This window comes from Ricinus communis, chromosome 9 (assembly GCF_019578655.1).
Source record: "Ricinus communis isolate WT05 ecotype wild-type chromosome 9, ASM1957865v1, whole genome shotgun sequence".
Classification (NCBI taxonomy): Eukaryota; Viridiplantae; Streptophyta; class Magnoliopsida; order Malpighiales; family Euphorbiaceae; genus Ricinus; species Ricinus communis.
Genome location: NC_063264.1, coordinates 24,087,238 through 24,109,037, shown reverse-complemented (window position 1 = coordinate 24,109,037; position 21,800 = coordinate 24,087,238). Strand labels below are relative to the sequence as shown.

The window sequence follows — 21,800 nt, the reverse complement described above, 5'->3', positions numbered from 1 at the left end:
CATCGTACGTGAAAAATAATCGGTTACTGACTCACCCGATTTCATTCGTAGTGTTTCAAACTCTAAACGAAGTGCTTAAAGCTGCTGCCTCTTTGCCCTTACAGAACCTTGATATTTTTTCTTCATGGAATCCCAAATATGCTTGGACGTGTCTTTGCAAAGGATGGTTTCCAAGATTGAACGATCAATGGCTTGAAAAAGATAAATTCTCGCCTTTAAATCTTTCAAATGCAGCCCTTCTATTTCTTTTTTCTGAGCCTCTGTCACAGTTGTGCCATTCGCTGGTTCCTCAATTCCTTCAGAAATAACCTGCCAATACTTCTTGGACCTCAAGAAATTCTCCATCAACATACTCCAGTGATCTTAGTGTCCATCAAAGCGAGGAATGGATGGTTGAACAAAGTTGTCGGTAGCCATTACTTTGTTTATTACTGCTGCTACAAAAACAAGGTTTTAAACCTAGCTCTGATACCACTGTCAGAATAAATAGCAAGAGAAAGAAAAAAATAATTTACTATTAATAGGAATTGCAGAAACTTGTTTTATCTGGTAAGGCTAATATATTGACATCATTTTATTGACTAAACATAAGCTCTTTTATAGGCTAAACCATAACAGATTTTAGAGAGATATTAGGACTCAACTAATCCACTAGTAACTATTTCCCTAATTAAATATAAGCACAATAACATATTTGATTTGCTCTTAAAGACTAGGACACCAGCTAACAAACTCAACTAAAAATCATGCAACATTGGTGACATGATCTCCAAACAAAAAACTTAACTTTTGGAGGTAGATTCATCTTCCAAATAAACACCCAAATATCATTGTGAGGAGAGGGCGTATATCTTGGCCTTAAGATCTCTGTAGCCTAAGAGCCACATGTTAGGCACTTTTAGCACTGAAAGACCCGCTCTTCATGTGTCTCCAGGAATGGAAATTTGTAGGTTGCCTGCTTGACAAAGGCATTGACGCAATCTGACCAGCCTCATACAGTAAGAAAATGGTCTGAATTAGAGGCAAGTTCTAGCTCCTTTGACCGGGCTCAAGCAACATACTTACTATGGCATCAAGAGGTAAAGAATTATAAGGGGAGCTAATTCTACCTCCATTGTTATTAGGTAGCCACCTGTCTTTCCATATTCAGATTATTTCCCTATTACCAACTACCCATAACTGTTCGGGCGTTACAAATACTTTTCCAAGGGTAGCTGCTTAGTGAACCTTTAGGTGCCTGCATAAATGAATAATGATGAAAGTACTTTGCTTTAGGGAGTTTGAAAAGAAAGGAATTGTTACTGGAATTCAGTTTCCAAGCTTACTTAGCAAGCATGGTAAGGTTGAAAACTCTTGAATCCCGAAAGCCAAGACCCCCCCTTTTTTTTAGCTACACCCATCTTCTTCTAACTATACCAATAAACCTCACGTTTAGAATTTTTTCAATCCTATAACAAATTGGACATAAGGATTCCATTTTCTCATACAACCCTCGGGGAAGAAGGACACATCTCATCATGTAGGTTGGAATAGATTGGATAACAGATTTGAAGAGAATTACTTGTGCCTAGGGACCATCTTCCCTTCTAAAGATCTCTGAAGGATAGACCTTACTTTCATAGGAACATTCTTGCTAAAAACCAATTCCAATTTTTCTAGATTTATTTTTGACAACTTGCTCTCTTATATAGCATGATAATGTCTTTGATAACTTATTCTTCCCTCCCATTAGCACGAGCAAACAAAATACTGTCATTTGCAAAAATAAATGGGAGATTGCAGGTTCTCTAGAGTCAATATTAACACCATGAAGAATATGAGATCTTTCAGCATGAGAGAGAGGTGAGGATAAACCCTCAACATATATCAAGAATAAATAAGGAGATAGCGAATTCGTTTGTTGGAGGCCCTTCCCGGGAAAAAATTTTCAGGCAAAGAAACCAATTAACAAGGATATAATAAGACACAGTAGACACACATCTCATAATTACAAAAACAAAAGCAACATCAAAACCCAACTTAATCATCATACTCTCAATGGAAGACTACTCAACCCTATCATAAACCTTGCTCATATCAAGCTTCAAGGCCTTGTCTCCCCTGCTCTAATTTTATTTTTAGGTTTCATTCCTAGCTCTCTAGCCATTGAATCAATTTCTAACCTAAAGATTTTATCTAAACTGTAAAAATCAACAGCTCTCATATCCCATAGCTTAGACTGACTTCTACCATCAACTCCATAATCAGCTAATACAAATTAAAGTATTCGGAATAAGGCACTACAAAATACAATTACCCTAAATTAATTAAACATATAACATAAGTAGTATTAGTAAACATCATCAATATTCAATTGATAAAAGGAATTTCTTCACAGCAATAAGTAATGAGAAAACCCTAACCCCCTACATTATTAACTTTCAAAATAATGCAACATGCAATACGCATACAAAAATATAAATTTAACATGAAAAGAACTTCAGTTATTTCAATTACCACAGAAGAACTTGAGGTGCATTTACTTACAGTATTCTAATGAGTCTTTGCATTTCTCTCTTACTTATCAGTCAAGTGACATTGCTACCAAATCTCAAAATGTGCAGCTACAATTGCGTAAAGAAACTAGGAAGAGGAAGCTGAGAGAATTTTGAAAATGGAGGTGGAAGTAAAACGTTTTTCATCTAAGCTAAAGGAAAGTCGTTACTCTTAGGTAAAATAGAGACAAATTGTTTAGCTAAAGGTTCTATGGAAACAAATTGTTTAGCTAAAGGTAAGGGTAAATATTAAATACTTTAGGGTTATTTATTTGCTGATTAGGCTTAAATAAAGGAGTCAGCAAAATATGTGTCAAGTGGTTTGTGGCTTTTTGTAAATTCGACAGTTATATCATCAATTAACTGTCGAAATCCTTGTTGTTACTTACGGAACTAACAGAAATAATATGAATGATACCAAAAAGAAATAAAATGAAAGTTTAATACCAAATAGAAATAGGGGGCAAAAATTTAATACCAGCAGAACATTTTAGCCAGATAAAAATTCTTAAACTGAAAAATCAGAACACTTTATATTATTACAAGACTTTAATATTAAAAACCAATTATTATCAATTCAGTTTAAGAGAAAATTTTCTTTTTAAGAAAAACCAAACTTTATCAATACTATTTCATCTTTTGAAAAATCAAAACCGAAAAATAAAAATAAAAATTAATCAAATCAAAATCAAACCAAATCAATTATAATATTTTAATCTTATTTTTTAAGTTTCGTTTCGGTTTTGCAAAGCTGAATTAACAATCAATGACCAAAAACAAAATTGATGATCATGACACATACAGACTTGTTTGTCTGTCTGCACAAGAATTTATCCTGCAAATCTAATCTATTTCAAACTTGCAATCTTCAAACCCATACCAACCATACTTATAATAGAATAATACAAACCCTTGAAAATTTGAAACCCAGACAAATCACACCACCACCTCTCTCTTTCTTTCACTGTATTATATATACATATAACAATCCCTGATTCAACACTCTATCTCTGTACAAAACCAGCAATCAATCAATGGCCTCTTATCCAAGTCTGATTTCCCATCTGCGTTTCATTCTTCTCTTCCTTTCTCTCTCTGAAGCCGCCCTTTCTCTCTCTAACAATTCTTCTTCGTCAGTGTATGAAATCTTGCCCAAATATGGCCTACCAAGTGGGCTGCTGCCCAATTCAGTAACCAACTACACTCTCTCAGAGGACGGCCGATTCGTCGTTGTTTTGGGGAAGCCGTGTTATATTCAATTTGATTACTTGGTCTATTATGAAACAGAGATTACAGGGAAGTTAAATATTGGGTCGATTACGAATTTAAAAGGGATTCAAGTTCAAAGATTCTTTTTATGGTTTGATGTTGATGAGATTAAAGTTGATCTGCCACCGTCTGATTCTATTTACTTCAAGGTTGGCATCATTAATAAGAAACTCGACGTTGATCAGTTTATGACTGTTCACTCTTGCCGTGATGGTGTCTCTGGCAAAGGATTCTGGGACCGATTTCTCCAGGTGTTGTATTAATTGTTTTTGGGTTTTGCATAAATTTTTTTATATAATTGTTGTTTAGTGGATTAATCATGTTTCTGGTTAAAGACAATTTTTAGTTAGACTGAATTGTATGTTAATGTTTGATTACTATTTAGTATCTGGGTTTTCTGTGGAATCAAGAAGATTTAAAGGTGCTCTTGTCCCTTGAAATTTTCTTGCTTGTAAAGGGAAATCTTTTTTATTTATAACTAAAGCTTCAATTATCTTAAGAGTTCATTTACATAAAGTGATTGCAAAGATTTGAATAAGTAATTGAATTTGATGGGCTCTTTGGAGGTTGTTTTTAGCTCAAGGCAAAAACTTCCTCTTTTGTTGTCTTCTTGTTATAGCCAAGTGTGCTTTGAGAGACATGACTACTTCATTTAGGTATTGACAACTCTATGTGCATTGAAATAACTGACTTTGTTACAGCTCTATATATGTAGATCGAGAGGCACTTGTAGAATTTAGGCAAAGCTTGTTTCTTTCTGTCAATTCATGGTTGCTGGCACTTGGCAGTTTTTTTAGTTGATCAGTTTTAAGCATATGTTATTTTGAGAAATTCTTAGGCGAACTCGGCCACGAATAATTACTGTAGTGGCATATATTACCAATTGTTGTATTTACATTAGTCGGTTTTGAATCAATGGTTGGTCAATGCTACCTTATATTGGATTATTACATCTCTATAATAGGCAAACAATTCCCAAAATTGATGGGTCAATTATAATAAGTAATGGATCCACTTTATGAGTCTATATTTAGCATATAAAGCTTCTGCTTAACCTTGTTTAATTTGTTGCCTTCTTTTTGTTCAATTGTGCAGCTTCCAATTCCCAAGGATGATATTCAAATGCTAATCACAGAATAGAGGCAGCCAATTGCTTCTGGTGTATAGGAAACGAGCTGAGGAACTTTGATATCCAAGTGTCTAGGCTTCTAATATTAAGGGTCATTTTTGGACTCAAACCAGGAGCCTGTCAAGGGTCATCTATGAGATAGTCAAGGAACTTCTCCTCTCTTGAGCTTAAATTGTATTAATGAGCATGGAAAACTGTTTGTATATAATAGACATGTAATTCTAAATGTACTGGTAGTGTGTGTGTGTATGAACTATCCATTTTGAACAAATTCATCATGGAGATATCTCAGCTTGTGGCTTCATCCTTATTGAATTTATGGATAAGATTCATAAACATTCATAGAAAGGAACCCTTAAATTTCTCATCAATGCCATCAATAATAAGCCTAATATTCCATTATTAGGACCTTGAAGGTAATGTGGCATCTTGAATGTATGCTGATATGGCGAATAACTAAGGAACATTTTTTATTTTCCAACTACTACATAATGTAAATTATTCGGATACAACGGCAAAAAATGATGACAAAAAGAGAGAGAAACAAAAGACGATAGAAAAAAAAGTTTGAAAAATAAATCGAAGAATTTTATCACCAAGTGGAGCCATTTGCTTTTGTACATAACATTGAGAAAAATGAAGAAAATGGTTGGTGAAGAGGAAAAGAAAATGAGAAAAAAAAAAGTCATTTCCAAAGACTTTTAAGAGCTAGAAAAATGAAAAGAAATGGTTGGAAGCATAAATGAGTGAAGAAAATGTCATCTCTAAAGACTTCTTGGGGCTCCTTAACTAGTGGATTTTAGAATGGATTTATTGTTTTTCATTGTATTTATAGAAAAGACTATACCTTTTTAAACTTTCCTTTACATAAGAAAGAAACAAAAAATTACTAGGTATTTTTTTCTAACAAATAAATAGTCTCGTTCAAATTTTAAAAAATTAATTTAATTAGATATACTTTTTCTTCAGATTTGACTAATCACTAAAATATAAAATTTAAGTGTTTTTATTTCTTTTTATTATGTGAGTTCTACCGTATTTATAATGTTTTAGGATAATAAGAATTTCATATGCCCAGACTCATAAAATTGGCATTTAATAAAATTAGTTGTTTATTCATATATTACACGACCGTTATTATTTTAATATTAAAATTAAGTTTATAGAAATTTGATTATTAATATTTTAAAAATAATAATAAATTTAATATTTTTAAATATCTTTCTTAATTTTTAATATTTTATAATTTTATTTATTTTAAAAATATTTATTAATTGATTTTTTATATTATATAAATTAATACTATAAAGATATTTTTAGGATTAGAGATTAATAGTGAATATAATATTAACAAAAAATTTAATTTGAAATGTGATTTTCTAGAATTAGAATCATTATCTAATTAGAAAATTAATTTATTAGTAAATATCATATTAAAATATAATAATCTTTTAGGATTATAATTATTGGTTAATTAGAAATTTTAACTTATTAATCAATAAATTAATAGATAAAACTATAAAGTTACACATACTAGTCGTTTACCTATGCTTTGCACGACCATTATTATTATTTCGATTATGAAGTCAAGTTTATAGATATAATTTAATAAATTCTTAATATTTAATATTAATTTATAATATTTTAAAAAATAATAGCAAACTAACTATTTTTAAATGTTCTTAATTTTTTTTAAGATTTTATTAGTGCAATAATATGAAGATTGTTTTTAAAATATTTATTTATCAATTCTAATATTATATAAATTAATACTATCAATATATTCTTTAGAATTAAAAATTATTATTAGTGAATATAATATTTAAAAATATTATTTTCTATAATTAGAATCACTATCTAATTAAAAAACTAATTTATTAGTTAATATAATATTAAAATATAATTAATATGCTACTTTTTAGAATAGTCATTATCTAATTAGAAAACTAGTCATTATTTAATTAGAAAACTAATTATTATCTAATAAAAATTAATTTATTATTAATATATTATTTCTTAGGATTAGAATAAGTGTTTAATTAAGAGTACAATTTATTAATTAATAAATTAATAGAACAAACTATAAAATTACATATAACCTTGAATTTTATATGTCAAAAATAAGTACACATGTCAAGACAACAATTTTATATATAAAAATTAACTACACTTGTCAAAAAAATTTTAAGTCTCAGAATTTATATATATATATATATATATATATATATATATATATTTTTTTTTTTCTAAATTATTCCTGCGAAATATGGGTAAGTTGGCAATATTTTTTCGAAATATTTGTTTTGTTGATAGAACGGAATTCTTTCATCTAGAAATCCGAATTTGAGCAATTAAGATACTTAGAAACAATATTTGTTTTGTATGTGTATATATATATATAAAATATATAATATCATTGCAAAATTTCCTGAATGTAAGCCATGTTAGAGCATAGAGAGTCCACATAAAAGTTGGCATTTTAATTATTTGGAGGGGTTTAGAGATCATATGACCCAACTTATGAAGAACTTTAGAGTTTATGCATCTTATGAATAGTTTTAAATTATGCGTTTCATTATGAGAAGTTTTAATGATTAAGCCTTACTTGTGATGGACTTAAAGATTGTGCCTCACTTGTGAATAAAACTTATTATAATGTCTTGCGGAGAGTTTTAAAGATTTATACTACATACATAAGGGTACTGTTTTAGAGATTATGCCTCATATATTAGGGGCTCTAAAACTGTGCCTCACGAAAAGAGGACTCGGATACCCACTACAAAACAATGCTTCATTAGTGACGAACAGAATCTAAAAATTTAATCATTAGTTTAGGTTAGTGATTTGTGATGGAGGTACTCCGTTGCTAAACCAGTCCTCCTGAATAGATTCATAATGGATTATACATCAGTCGCAAAAATTAACAAGGGCTTTTGTGACGGCTGGTTCATCACAATTTAGGCAAATGTGAAGAGTTAAAGCGCAATGATGGACTTCTAAGTTAACGACCAAAGCAAGGGAGTTCTTTCATCATTAACTTAGCAATGGAGCAGTCCATCACTAATTGGTTGGTTATGTTGTACCTGTCGCTAAATGTTAGTCCTGCTTAGGGACAAACAATTCTCATTGCTAAATGTCTTTAGTTAGCGATTGATTGTTCCTCTGTGAGCGGCGGTTTCAGATGCATACTCAAATGTATTTAGCGACTACGGCACTGTAAAGTTTTTCAATCTAATCGGGAACACACTAACTAATCTTTAGGACTAGCGCAGAGATAAGAGTCGCCACCCGGGTAATCACCAGAACACTTTTGCTAATTAGTGACTTTCTCAGATTCCATAAGGAAGTTTACTGCATAGAGTCCAAAGATGGATACAGAAGCCAACTTCCTTATTTTATTATTTAACATATTACTCCCTATAAATATAAACAATTTATATACAGATATATCAAGTAACACACTTAATACACTTAAGTCTAGCCAATTTTTATTCAAGCCCAACCACATTTGAGTTGTTGATCTAGTTTACTAATCAATTATGTGTAAGGCCCATCTAGTCTATCCTAATTACATGTTATGCGTTTTGGATTCCAGCTTTTAGACCTAGTAGACTACTTATTATGAGAAAGCCCATTCGTTGTGATCTCACTTCATGTCTTTTATTTCTATAAATTAATTTAAGCAGAATAATAAATAGAAACTATATATGGAAATAATGTAGTTTTGGTATATAATAAGTATATAATGTTTAAAGATATTTGAAAATTATAGTCTATACATTTGTAAATTAACGATGAATGAATAATTTTTTTTGCAATATGCTTAATGTGAAGCTTGTAGATGGAGTAAGAACTATTATAAATAAACATAAAATGTATTTTTGGGAGGCGGTTTCAGTCGCACATTCAAGTATTTTTAGCGACTACTACACTATAAGACTTTTCAATATAATCGGAAACATGCTAACTAGTCATTAAGAAAGCTTACGCCACAAATCCAGATATAGAACCGGAAGTTAACTTCTTTATTTGTGTATCTTAGTCTTTAATTTTATTGTTTAAAATTATTCTGTATAAACATAACTGTTCATATACAAGCATACCAAATAACACATGTAATTTCTTTAAGTCTAGCCCATTTTTATTAAGCCCACCCCATATTAAGGTCCTTAATCTAACTTACTAGCTAATTATGTACAAGTTCCTCATAGTCTAGCCCAATTATAAGTTATGTTTTACCAAACCTTTAATTATATAGAGACTACTTATTATGATAAGCTCAATTGTGTGAATCTAAATCTAATATGGCCCAACTAACCCAACTAAAATATGATAAAGCTCACTAAGTCTACAATAATGGATTAGCGATAAATTTTTATGATAACTAAATTTAATTCTTCATAAATTCACATTTTTTTCCTCCATCATTTATCACTCTATCATTATCTTTTTCTTTCTCTTTTCTTATTTTTTTCTTCTTTTCTCTTTTTATATTTTTATTTTTTTCTCTTTTTTAATTTCAATTCTCCATCGTTTTTTTTTTCTTTTTCTCTCTTCATTTATTTCTTCTTTTCATTTCTCCATTCCTACACTTTTTTTTTAACTTTTTCTTTCTTTTATATTTCTCTATTTTTCTCATTTCTCTATTTTTTTCTTCTTTATTATTTATTCTTCTCCTTTTGATTCTCTTGTTTTCTTCTTTATTATTACTTTTTTTTTCTCTTCAATTTCTCTATCTATTTTCATTTTCTCTTCTATTATTTGTTACTAGCTTTATTAATATAATTTCTTCCACTTTCTTTTATTTTTATCATTTTTATTTTATTAAAAAAAATTAATTGGACATTAACATACAAACAAATAGACAATAACAATTAATTTATTAGAAAATAAATTAACATTAAAATAAAAAAATAATTATATATAAAAATATATTAGTAAGAATAAAAGTTCACCGACCAGATTAGCAGCAGACTTTGTATATATTTTCTTAAAAATAAAATAATTTAGCAACGAATTTTCTATTATCACTCAGTCGTCGCTAAAAATAGTTAACATAGTGATTCTTGCCCCTAAAGTTAGCGACAAACTTTTCGTCGCTAACTTGTTTGTCCGTCGCTAACTTAAAGACAGACAAGAAAATATATCGCTAAACTATTTGCTACAATCAATTTAGCAAGAGACATGTCTCTGTCACTAATCTGTGGCTAATAGTTGTTAACGACAAATATTTTATATTTTAGCGATGAACTTTATCTGTTGTTAAAATAATTATATTTTTATAGTGGCTATTGGATGTTGAAAAAATAGATTTAAATATTGTTAATTTAATATAATATTTTAATAAAGAATGCTAGTAATATTCTTCTTTGAACATTCTGGTAGACGATTGTTTTTCTATTGTTTTACTTTATTTAACTTTTCAACCTAATAACTTGTTACCTAATTAACAAGTTAAATTAATTTTTTATTCTCTCTTAGTAAATAAAAGTAAAATAAATTTATCTACTAACGATTAATTTTAAAAATATTTTGAATTAAGATATTTCTTATTTTTAATGATTTTTTTAGGTCTTATTTTTATATAAATAAGTATAAAAGTGTAAAATTGTAAAGATAAGGAATATTATTATTCATGTAATAAATTAAAATTAAAATAGTAAATTTTAAATTATAACATATTGTTTATGTGAAAGAGTTTTACCTTTTCATTATTTAATAAATTTATTTTAATTTTATTTATTAAGAAAGAATATAAAATTATATTAATTTATTAAATAAATAATAAATTATTAGATTAAAAAGTTAGATTCAGTAAAATAATAGAAGAGCTATTTTCTAAGAAAATGTTCAAAAGAGATTGTTGCTAGCATTTTTTTTATGTTAATTTCTAAAATTATTATAGAAACTACATTCCCAAATATATTCTTAGAAAATAATTAAGTTATCTATTTTATAAAAAAATAATTTTTATAATTTTGAAAATAAAATAAAATAAAAATTGGAGTTGAAAAATGCGAAAAAAATACTCTTTAATTTATTTTGATTGGTTTTCTATATTGTCATTTTAATAATCCCAAGCAGTATTGCCAAAAAGCTATTTATGTTATAATAAGAGCTCAAACCCTTACATTGTTTTAGTTATGAGCTAAAACCACTAAACCAAATATAAAATAGGTATCATTCAGAAAACAATGAAAAACAATTTTTCATTACCAAATTAATAAGATAATTAAAATTTATGAGCACTGAACTTGTTATTAATGAAATTGAATTCATGTGTTTTCTTTTTCATTTCGATAATAAAGAAAAAATCAAATTGTTGTAAGCACGAAGATGACTGGTGTAATTTTGAAATCAAATAATCACATATATTATAAAATAAACAATAGAGGTTGAAAAATAAAAAAAATATATTTTGCTGATATATTTATCGATTTATGAAGAATCCTCCAAACCACAATCATAATGATAATAGCTTATCGAATACTACTAATTCTAATTATGATAACTAAATATTCTCAAATTTGATAAAAAATATAATAATAACCTTCCAAAGCTCGAAGAGCGAATAAATAATAAAAATAAGTTTTAGTATCAATAAATTATATGTTGTATTTTATTAAGTTTCTAAACTTTTATTATATTCTATTGAGTTTTTATATATTTTTATTTAAATATTATTTACATATATTTTCTCTGAGTATTTTATTTATTATATTGAATTATGTTTTTAATTTTAATTAAAAGTTTAATAGAATTCTTAATAAGAAAATATAAAAACTCATAAAAATATTTAATAAGATAAAATACAAAAATCTATAAATTTAATATTTTCTATCCAATTTTAATAAACTGTTTTAATTTTTATAAAAATTAAAAATATAATTTTAATTAATATTATTATCTTTATCTTTTATTTATTAAAATACTTTTAATAACTTTTCTATCGTATGATAATCTGAATATTAAAGGAGTTGTAATTTATTTATAATTTTTTATATGTGAATAAAAGAAATTAGTATCAAAAATCAATAAAATTTTATACAATAATTTATAATTCTAAAATTAAAAATTATAATTATTGACATTTATTAAACTAATAAAAAAATTTAAATATCTAATTATTAAACTAATAACTTTATAGAAATAACTTAGGACTAAAATCTATCAAAATTAAACTAAAACAATAATACAATAGGTCCAATTTGTTAGGCTTGTTGACCGACCAAAGGATAAACATTTTGATGTCGTGTAACATGTTCCTGACCTTGTCCCAGTGGACAACAACAATATCAAAATGACCTTAAGGTCCCTACAAATGAATTTTATTTCCCCAATTTACCCTTCATCACTCTTCTAAATTTAACTACCTTGTTCTTAGTTTTCCTCTCCACCAAAAGATCTCGTACGAGTCAACAATGGCCAGCCTTCAGATCTCACTCTATCTCCTTTCTCTCATCTTCTTATCAAAAACCCATCTCACTTTCTCTCTAGATCCTCACCGTCCATTTCTTGCTCAATCCACCATAGATGTCCATGACCTTCTCCCTCTGTACGGTCTGCCACGTGGCTTATTACCAGAAAATGTGAAGTCCTACACTTTATCACCAACTGGGTCTTTCACAATCCAATTAAAAACCCCTTGTTATGTTCACTTTGATAGACTTGTTTATTATGATAAAGAAATTAAAGGGAAGTTAAGTTATGGTGCTGTTAATGACGTGTCTGGTATTCAAGCTAAGAAATTGTTTCTTTGGGTATCGGTTAGTGCAATTGAAGTTAGTAAAGATGATGGTATGATTGAATTCTTTGTTGGTCCTTTATCTGAGAAGTTGCCGGCTGCTCAGTTTAATGATATTCCTGCTTGTAAGAGTAAGGTTGCTTTAAGGACTAATCTTGAATCCATTTGAGGTAAAAGTTTTGGTCTTTCTCCTTTTGTATGTCTTTCTGTATCTTTGGTATTTATGGGTTGTTGATCTTCTGTTCTTTCTTTCTGTGTCTATATAATATTTATTGATTGTTGTTTTTGAGGCTTCATGTTTATCTTAGACTAAACAATTTTTGGGTTTTAGTGGTTTAGTGGACTTGGTTTGCTACTATTTCAACCTCTACAGTTAATCAATGAAAATGATCGTGTGAATTGAGGAAATAGTAGGATTTTTTTTTTCTAATCACATGTTGATGTCATACATAAAAACGATTTGAGGATTGAAATTTTCTTAGCTCCAGTCTGATTTGATTCCATGAATGATTGGTAATATGGCTTTGAGAACAAAAAAACCTTGTTTCCCAAATGTAATAGGTTACAGTGGAATTAAATATTTCCATTGGCTTTTTTAAACTTCTTAGGTGTTGCTTATGGAAGTGGGATGTCATTTGAGGAAGGGTTTATAGAATACATATGTGATGAACACTTTATTCAGGTTGACCAAAAGTAGTTCCTTCTCCGAGCTGAAAGATTAATATGTTTTGGTTATTATTTCGCATCCTCAGCTACTAGAAGTGTCAAAGGCATTAGCACTTATAATCAGTGCTGAAGTTTGAGAATGCATAAATCAAATAATTTTTCAATTTTCCAAGAAAAATGGGTAACTGGATTGTTAGTAGATAATTGGCCCAGAAATGCTAACATGTAATTAGACACTTACATACTCTTTTGGAATAATTCTATGAGTGTTACTTCCCAACTAGAATGTCAATGGTTAGATTTAGCTCGAGTCCACACTGTGACAGAGTAGACTTCCCTTCAAAACTCATAATTGATTCAGCACAAGTTTTTTGCTTCTTGCAAATCGTAATCTAAGTCATATATAATGTGGTTCAGAAGACTGCATCTTAATAAATAACAGCACCTACTATAGATGGATATCCAATGAGCATTTTGGAAGCTAGCTTTGCTCTATTTCTTGCTCTAATGGAGTTAGAAGCACAATTACAGGGTATATGATGGAGATTTCTTTTTCTCTAGCTTGCTTTTCGAATTGAAATTAAATACTTGGATAGCCACACATTCATGTCTATGTTGGTACTACTGCAAGCACCTCGACCCCTTTCCTCCCGTTCTTTCTCCCTCCTCATTGCTCCAGCTTGTATTTTATATGCACTATAAGTTTTCCATAACATTTTCTTCATGGGGTTAATTTTCCTTAGTGGAGAAAATGAGAAATTTTTCTTCTGCTATACCAATCTCCTCGTTTCTTGTCTGGGCTAAGCCATAATAATGAATAGTATCTAACCAGAGGATTCTCGATAAAACTGCAAAATTTTTTGTAATGAGATACTTACTTCAAGAAGCATATAGCACATTTAAATTCGTATATTCAGATAAGACCAACAGAGTATTCAGAGTCGAGAATGTTACTTGTATGTCAGAGAGCAATTTCTCCAAGGACGATTACAATAGTGAAGTAAAGGTAAAAGGAAAAGTATTAAAGAGAATCCTGAATGGCAGAATTGCAGGATTTGATGTTTCCTGCATTTTTTAGAGCATAACTCATGATATAATCCATATCCATGCATCATATATATCTACTTTTTTCCATTTCTCGCTTTAGTCCTCTGAGTAATAGGAGCTTCTTGTAATGAGATTGAGGAGCAGTAAAGAATTGTCTACTATAGAATTGGAAGTTCTCTAAATTCTGCCAAGAATAAGTTTTCCAGATGATACGCATGCAGTTGCATGCACTTTTCTGCTGTTAATTATGATTAATATTAGTCTATCAATCAGTGCTTGTGAGCTGCTGAATGGCATTCTCTGTTAGCAAATTGTCTAAAATTTACCATAAAATTCCTAGAGTCGACATGCTTTAATTTTGAAGTCAAGTTATGCACACTTCTGGGACAACTAATTAATGTTGTTGATTTCATGGTTTGTCACAGGTGTTTTTTCCCCAGTAATATTGAAGCTCTCCTTGATGATATATATATTATATCTTCTGGGAATAAAAGAAAAATTACTGCATGTGAATTTCTTTGTACCATTCAGTGGTTTGTCAATAGATGTGATTGTTTCCATAACTACCAACTATTGATCTATAAAGAATATCATCTCAGAACTTGTGTGAATATTATGCTTTGCCAATATGCTTTGCCTGTGCACAAATGTGTTTCATTTTTGCCTTACATCTCTCTCTCTCTCTCTCTCTCTGCGCACGCTCATCAACATGATTAGACGCCATGGGGAGAGCACGCTCATGCGCGCGCGCACACACACTTCCCTGCATTAGGAGTAATCTTTTCATAACATCATCTCATGGGGGAAAAGCAAAATGTTATATTAGAAGGATATACTGTTGCATGATTATGGTGGGATGAATCAGGGAGGTAAAGGAAAAAGAAAAAAGTCGCTAACAATGTGATTGGTTGAAATTTATAAAATTTATAGAATTCATTTGTAAATTCAAAACTTATGTGCTTTGAATGAAATGATCTAAAATTTTACATACTTAAATTTGTGTGGCATTGATTACAGCGAAATTAAATTTTAACAAAATAGGTAGAATTTGTCAATATATTTCATAACATTGAAATATTTTTTTTAATTTTATCATATTTCTATTTTATTTTTTGTCTAATATATTTTTTTTCAAATTAAAATGAATTTTTTAATGAATTTCAATCAAACATAGCATAAAATTTTTCAGGTATAGTAAATTTTTATAAGAATTTTCTAAATAAAAGTATTTTCCTAATTTTTTAAGGAGTCAAATTTTAGTATTTAGTATAATAATTAGAACTAGAACTACATTGTCATAAAACCCTTTCATCAAACAGTGAAAAAGTAGCTGTCTCAGAACCAAAATCAACTTCATCAAGCACTGTCAAAAGAAATTAATTTCAACAGTAAATTAGATTTCTTAAAGAGTGCTGGAAAGTAAAATCCATGGAATATTTATTTATTAGTTTGTTCAATATATTTTATAAGATCTTAAGAGGTTGATTTAGGAATTCATATTTGGCAAGTTTCATATGTAAAGTGAAAATTGGACAACATAAAAATCTTGAGAAGCAGTATTGGAAGGCCTCCAGCCTCAAATCAAACATAGAGAGAATAAAGATTGAGGATATTTGGGTGAAAAATCCATCATGGGTATTGATGATGGAAGTTTTAAGTGATGATTTAATAATTTGGTGAGAATTTCTACAGGAGATGTGAACAAGTCCCAAGCCCAAAAATTTCTTAAAAAATACTGTAAAAATATTAAAATCACAGTTTTGTTAACTTTTAAAAAAAAAAATATTTTTTTTAGTTGTTTTTTAATTTTTCTTTAGTTATCTTTTGATAAAACAATCAAATAATTACCAAAAAATAATCAAATTTAAAAATTAAAAAAAAAACTGAAAAAAATCACACCATATTTAAAAAAATTTAAAATCAGTAAAACAATATTTTTTTTATTGATTTTAGAATATTTCAGAAGAGTTTCCAAAAATCTTCCATGTCTTGAATATTTGGAGTTCTTTGAAATATGGAAAATTGATTGAATACACAGAAAATGAGCTCTTCAGTATGTATCCATAGTGGTGGGTGCACAAGCAATGGATTGAGACTATTTTCTACATTAAAAAGTTTCTTTTTTAAGTGACATGCTTAGTTTAGTTTGAATGGAGGCACCAAAGTAGCTGAAGCAGAAGAATTGACTATTAAATTTTGCTAAGATTTGGTAAAATTTCAATAAGTTATCTTTCTTTACTCCGTCAAACTTGGAATCATGCTAAGTTGGATTGATTATTTAATGAACTCCAGTCCTCTCCTTCTCTTAAGAGTTTTAGTATAGATTTTATAGGATTAACTTGTATTCCAAGTATATTCCAATCCTTCATCTCTATGGAGAAATTGAATATAAACTTTTGAATGAAATGGTTTTCCGATATGGTATGAAAGCTTACATGATAAAAAATTATCATTTAAATTTTAAAATTATTATATATAAATATGTATATATAAGATGTATATTATATATCAAAATATATGAAATAAATGTAAAAAAGACACTAAAATATAATTTTAGAGATCAATTTTAGATATTAATTATATACTAAATATATATTAAATAAATATCAAAATATATAAGTTTAATACCAAATATGCAAAATAGATACTAGAAAATAATTTCAAATACTAGTTATACATTAAATATATATGAAATTTATATTAAAAAATATGAAATGAATATCAAAAAATAGTTTTAGATACTAATTATCTATATACTCGGCTCTCAGATAAATTTATCTGTAATTAAATTAATATTATCGAATGGTACTAAACATATATAAGATATATATTAAACATACAGATAACTCTCTATTTACAACAGGCACTCCTACTGTTTGTCAAAATGCAAAAAAAAAAAAAAAAAAATCAATAAAAACATGATAAATTAAATGAGTTAGCATAATAAACTTTGATATAAAATGAGAAGGATGAATAGACGAAGTTGATGAATATCAAAAGTAGATAGAATCATGGTAGTTCCTGTTTTAAAATTTAATCTTCTTTTAGTTTAATAGAGATACAAAATCATGATAGATGATTGATAAAATTGATGTATATAGTCTTTTAATTGAGTGAGAAATGATAGAAATTGTATGAACGTCTCTCATTCTTAGGTTCATATGTAAATTAACATGTGTCCTTTTTCTTTTTCTTTTTAAAAGCAGTGAAATGAAAGGAGACACACTTGTGCTAGGGTGCAAAGAAATAATATAGCAACTACAAAGTGGCTGGCTAATAAGTTTTTAAATGAATTTAGAAAGAAACTAAGTTATTTTGTAGCTGAAATAGAATATGATTTGATGACAAAATATGCATTGAAAGTCTCAAAATGCTCATGTTATAGGGCAAAAAAGTTGGTTTTAGTGAAGCTTAAAAGATTAATAGAGGCTCATTATGCCAAATTGAGATCTTATGTGCATGAATTAAAGAGAATTGATAGAGAATGATGTTTTGATCTAGAATGTAATATGGAAGGGGATAATTCTATTTTTGAAGGATTATACATATGTTTTAGTGGATTAAGGAAGGGTTTTATGCAAGGATGTAGACTTGTCATATCTCTAGATGGTGCATTCCTGAAGAATATACTTGGGGGTGCAATTTTAAGTGTAATTGGTCGTGATGGTAACAATCAAATGTACCCCATTGCTTGGGCAATGGTGTTGATGGGTGTCAAATCCAACAAAAATAAATTATACTCTTTAAATAAAAACAACTTGTAAATAGTAACAAGTAGGGTCGAATCCATAGAGATTGGTAAGATTTATTTCTTTAACAAAATTCAAATAATATTAAGGGGAATTTTAAATTTGGAATCAAAACAAATTAAACTAAAAATCAATTAGAAGCAATAATAAAATTTGAGAAGATAAATCAATATGAGAAAACTCCAAACCAAGATATAATCTTAGTTTTAATTTATTGAATTGATCATTGATGCAAATATAATTTCCAAATCCATTAATAAATTGGTTATAGATATTGAGAAGCTCTAACAACCTAATTTCTCCTTAATTTTTCATTAATCAATGGAAGCCATTTGATTAATTCTCTTATTAAATAAACAACCCTAGAAAAGCTTCTAAGATTTAATTTACCAATAGCAATGCAATTTAGAAAAACCCAATTCTAGCCAACAAATACATAAGATGAATTCATTTAGACTAGATCATGTGTCCACATAACATGGGTATGTTATTCTACCACTAATCATTAGAATAATTAAATAATTACGGATTTAATATTATAATTTGGCGTAGACTATCTTGATAATTAAGTAATAGACCTTTTTACATAATCAACAAAAATAAAATTCCTAATAGACATAGAAGATACATGAATATTAATAAATTTTAGAAAATAATGAAGAACAATTAAATTTCACAATTCATATGAATTCAAACCTTAATTAATCTTGAGTTGGAAAGAAAAGAGTTCAGCCACACATAATTGTTGTAGAGAAAATAAAAATAAAGAAGAAAGCTAAAACAATGAATGAAAAATATTGGTCTCCGAGTTGGTCCCATCTTAGTCCTAAAACTCCTAATATATATCTTCTTATTCCCTTAATAGGAAAACTCACCCAATAAGAAATAGTAGAAGTTGTGTCTAAATAGGAATCATTCATTCCTAAATAAACCTTAAGTAATAAGGAGTTTTAGTGAATAAACACTCACAAAAATGAATTAAAAAGCCACATGGCAAATAATATCACTTTAAGTTTCTTTCCACAAAATTCAGATTTCTGGAAAACGCCGTGGGCACGCTCTAACTGAAGAGATCTTCTGCCATCTTTTCTTCCTTTTATCCAAAAACTCTCCAAAGCATCAATCTTTATGAAAAATCATCAAATATCATCATCTTAACTTCATGTTGCATCAAAATATTCCGTCTAACATAAAAATCAATAATCACATTTAAAATCCACAATTAAGCACAAATACTCAATAATAACCAAGAAAATATGATAATTAGTATGCACAAAATGCACACTATCAGGTGTTGGCTGAGAACGAAAACACTTGGAGATGATTCCTAACCAGATTTTTCAATGACTTGTCCATTGACACAGGCATAGGATGGACCTTCATAAGTGACTAATAAAAGGTCTGTTTATTACCTATTTTTCCTTATACTTGATCAGTTAATAGTTAAATTACTTACATGCAATTTGTTTTGTTGATACTTATAGGGCCTTATTAAAGTATTACAAGAGTTTGTCCCACATGCTGAAATAAGAAATTGTTCAAGACACATTTATGCAAATTGGAAGAAATTGCATAATGGAATTAAACTGAAACAACTATTTTATAAAGTTGTATACATTACATATGAAGCACAATTTGTGGCTAACCTAAAGGAACTTAGAGAAGTTGATCATGAGGTAGAAGATGGATTTGTTTATAGGGATCTAAGAGTATTCTGTAAAGCATACATATCCACTCTACCTAAGTATGACAATGTTGATAACAACATTGTTGAGACTTTTAATGGATGGATATGCAAATCAAGGTTGCTGCATATTATTGACATGTTGAAAGAGATTAGGGGTGCTTTGATGGAAAAGATTAAAATAAAGTCTGACATGATGAAAAACAGTGTGGATGAATTGTGTCCAAGGATTAGAAAGAAGATTGAGAATTTAAAGTGGGAAACCGGATTCTGTATACCAAAACCAGCTTTGAATGATAAATTTTAGGTTAAAGTGCTTGATGATCAGTTTGTGGTGTCTCTGCCAGATAGGAGTTGCACATGCAAAGCTTGGCAACCGACTGGAATTCCTTGCATTCATGCAATTTCCAGTATTCATTGGTTGAGACAGAATATGGATGACTATGTTGATGAATGCTACAAGAAGGACATGTACTTACAAGCCTATCAGTATGCCCTTGAACCATTAAATGGCCAGAAGATGTGGCATGAGATCACTGAGGTACCAGTGCATCCACCACCATTCAAAAGGATGCCAGGAAGACCTAAGGTGAATAAAAAGAAAGCTGCTGATGAAAAACAAAGGGATCCAAACAAATTAAGTAGAAATGAAATAAGGATGCAGTGTAGAATTTGCTATGCATATGGACACAATAAAAGAGGGTGCCCAAGAAAGGATAATCCATCTCCATCTAAAGATATTCTAGAAAATAAGGTAAAATTTTATTGTTAGAGCTGTCATATCTTAAAACTTCAGTATGCTCATTCATTAATTTTGTACTTGTAACAGAGAAGTAGAAGGAGAACTAGATGACCATCAACTCTTAGAAATAGTGTTACCAATATTGATGTACTAAATCAGACCACAGTTGGAAATGTAGAAGCTGCTCCTTCACAATCTAAACCACCATATGATAAGAGAATAATTGCCAAAGAAAGAACTCAGGTATTGTTTATAAGTTAGTTTTGTGTGTATTTAAGAGTTGGATGTATGAATTATACTTAGTAATCTTATGAGTTATGTGTTGTTGTATTACTGCAGGCCAGAAAAGGATGTGGCCTGCACATATCCACAAAGACTGGCAATATATATTTAGGAGTACGTACTCAACATGTCAGATGTGAATCTCCAATTTTATGTGTGTTTTCATATGTTTCATGTTCTAAATATAAAATGTCACATTGCAGATGCCAAAGGAAAGGAATGTGAGGACTGTTAGTGGTTATACAGAAGCAGCAATAGCAGCAAGGCAATCTAGAAAGAGGTCTGACACCTAAAGATCAACTACAGCTAGTCATGAACAAAGTGTGAAAGTTTGTAGCCAGACTTCAACAGCTATAAAGGCAAAAGAGAATGTGACTGTATTTGATAGGTTGTCTAAAAAAAGTGCAGCAACTAATATATCAGTTAGTTCGAAAGGTAAAGAGAAGATGGTAGCTACAAAGATAAAGACTAGTAGGAATGCAAATTTAGTGATTCAAGAAGGGCAACATGTTTTGCCAAAGCCAATGCAGACGTTTAATAAGTTGTCTTAGAGAAGTTGCATTACTGTATTTTTGTAATTTTGGAGTTGCATGGAACAAAACTGTCATTTTGACTTTATCAATTAGTTTGCCTTAATATTAGTTGTTTTATGTGTTTGTCTTTTCCAAAATATATGTTTTCTAAACCCCATAATTTTTGTAAGGATTCTATATTATAGTAATGTTAAAAGGCTATTTAATGCCTATTTTATTTGTCGAAATGTGAAACCACTAAATATATGGCTCTACATGTCTGTTATAATAACTATATGTTCACTTTACTTCATCAGAGCCATAAGCAATACATGCAAAATAACTTAAGAGAAAAATAAGAGCTTCATTGCATAATCAATTATAAAAATTGGTAATTTAATTCACCATTGATTATAAGATTCAACCCCATCCATCTACTATA

At 29.1% G+C, this 21,800-nt stretch overlaps 2 protein-coding genes and 1 long non-coding RNA gene across 3 annotated transcripts; all 3 read left to right on the top strand.

Moving 5' to 3' along the window:
- The first annotated feature begins 3,312 nt into the window (after positions 1 to 3,312).
- On the top strand, positions 3,313 to 5,280 carry LOC8267790. The gene is made up of 2 exons (XM_002530830.4): positions 3,313 to 4,054; positions 4,899 to 5,280. Exons 1-2 carry the CDS (start codon positions 3,569 to 3,571, stop codon positions 4,941 to 4,943), a joined length of 531 nt encoding a protein of 176 aa, XP_002530876.2. The 5' UTR covers positions 3,313 to 3,568; the 3' UTR covers positions 4,944 to 5,280.
- Positions 5,281 to 12,306: 7,026 nt separating this feature from the next.
- LOC8267791 lies at positions 12,307 to 15,000 on the top strand. Its single transcript, XM_002530831.4, has 2 exons — positions 12,307 to 12,846; positions 14,815 to 15,000. Exon 1 carries the CDS (start codon positions 12,354 to 12,356, stop codon positions 12,843 to 12,845), a length of 492 nt encoding a protein of 163 aa, XP_002530877.1. The 5' UTR covers positions 12,307 to 12,353; the 3' UTR covers position 12,846; positions 14,815 to 15,000.
- Positions 15,001 to 19,644: 4,644 nt separating this feature from the next.
- LOC125371137 lies at positions 19,645 to 21,527 on the top strand. The gene is made up of 4 exons (XR_007217416.1): positions 19,645 to 20,576; positions 20,652 to 20,807; positions 20,904 to 20,960; positions 21,050 to 21,527. It is a non-coding gene; the product is annotated as an uncharacterized LOC125371137 (long non-coding RNA).
- Positions 21,528 to 21,800: the final 273 nt, after the last annotated feature.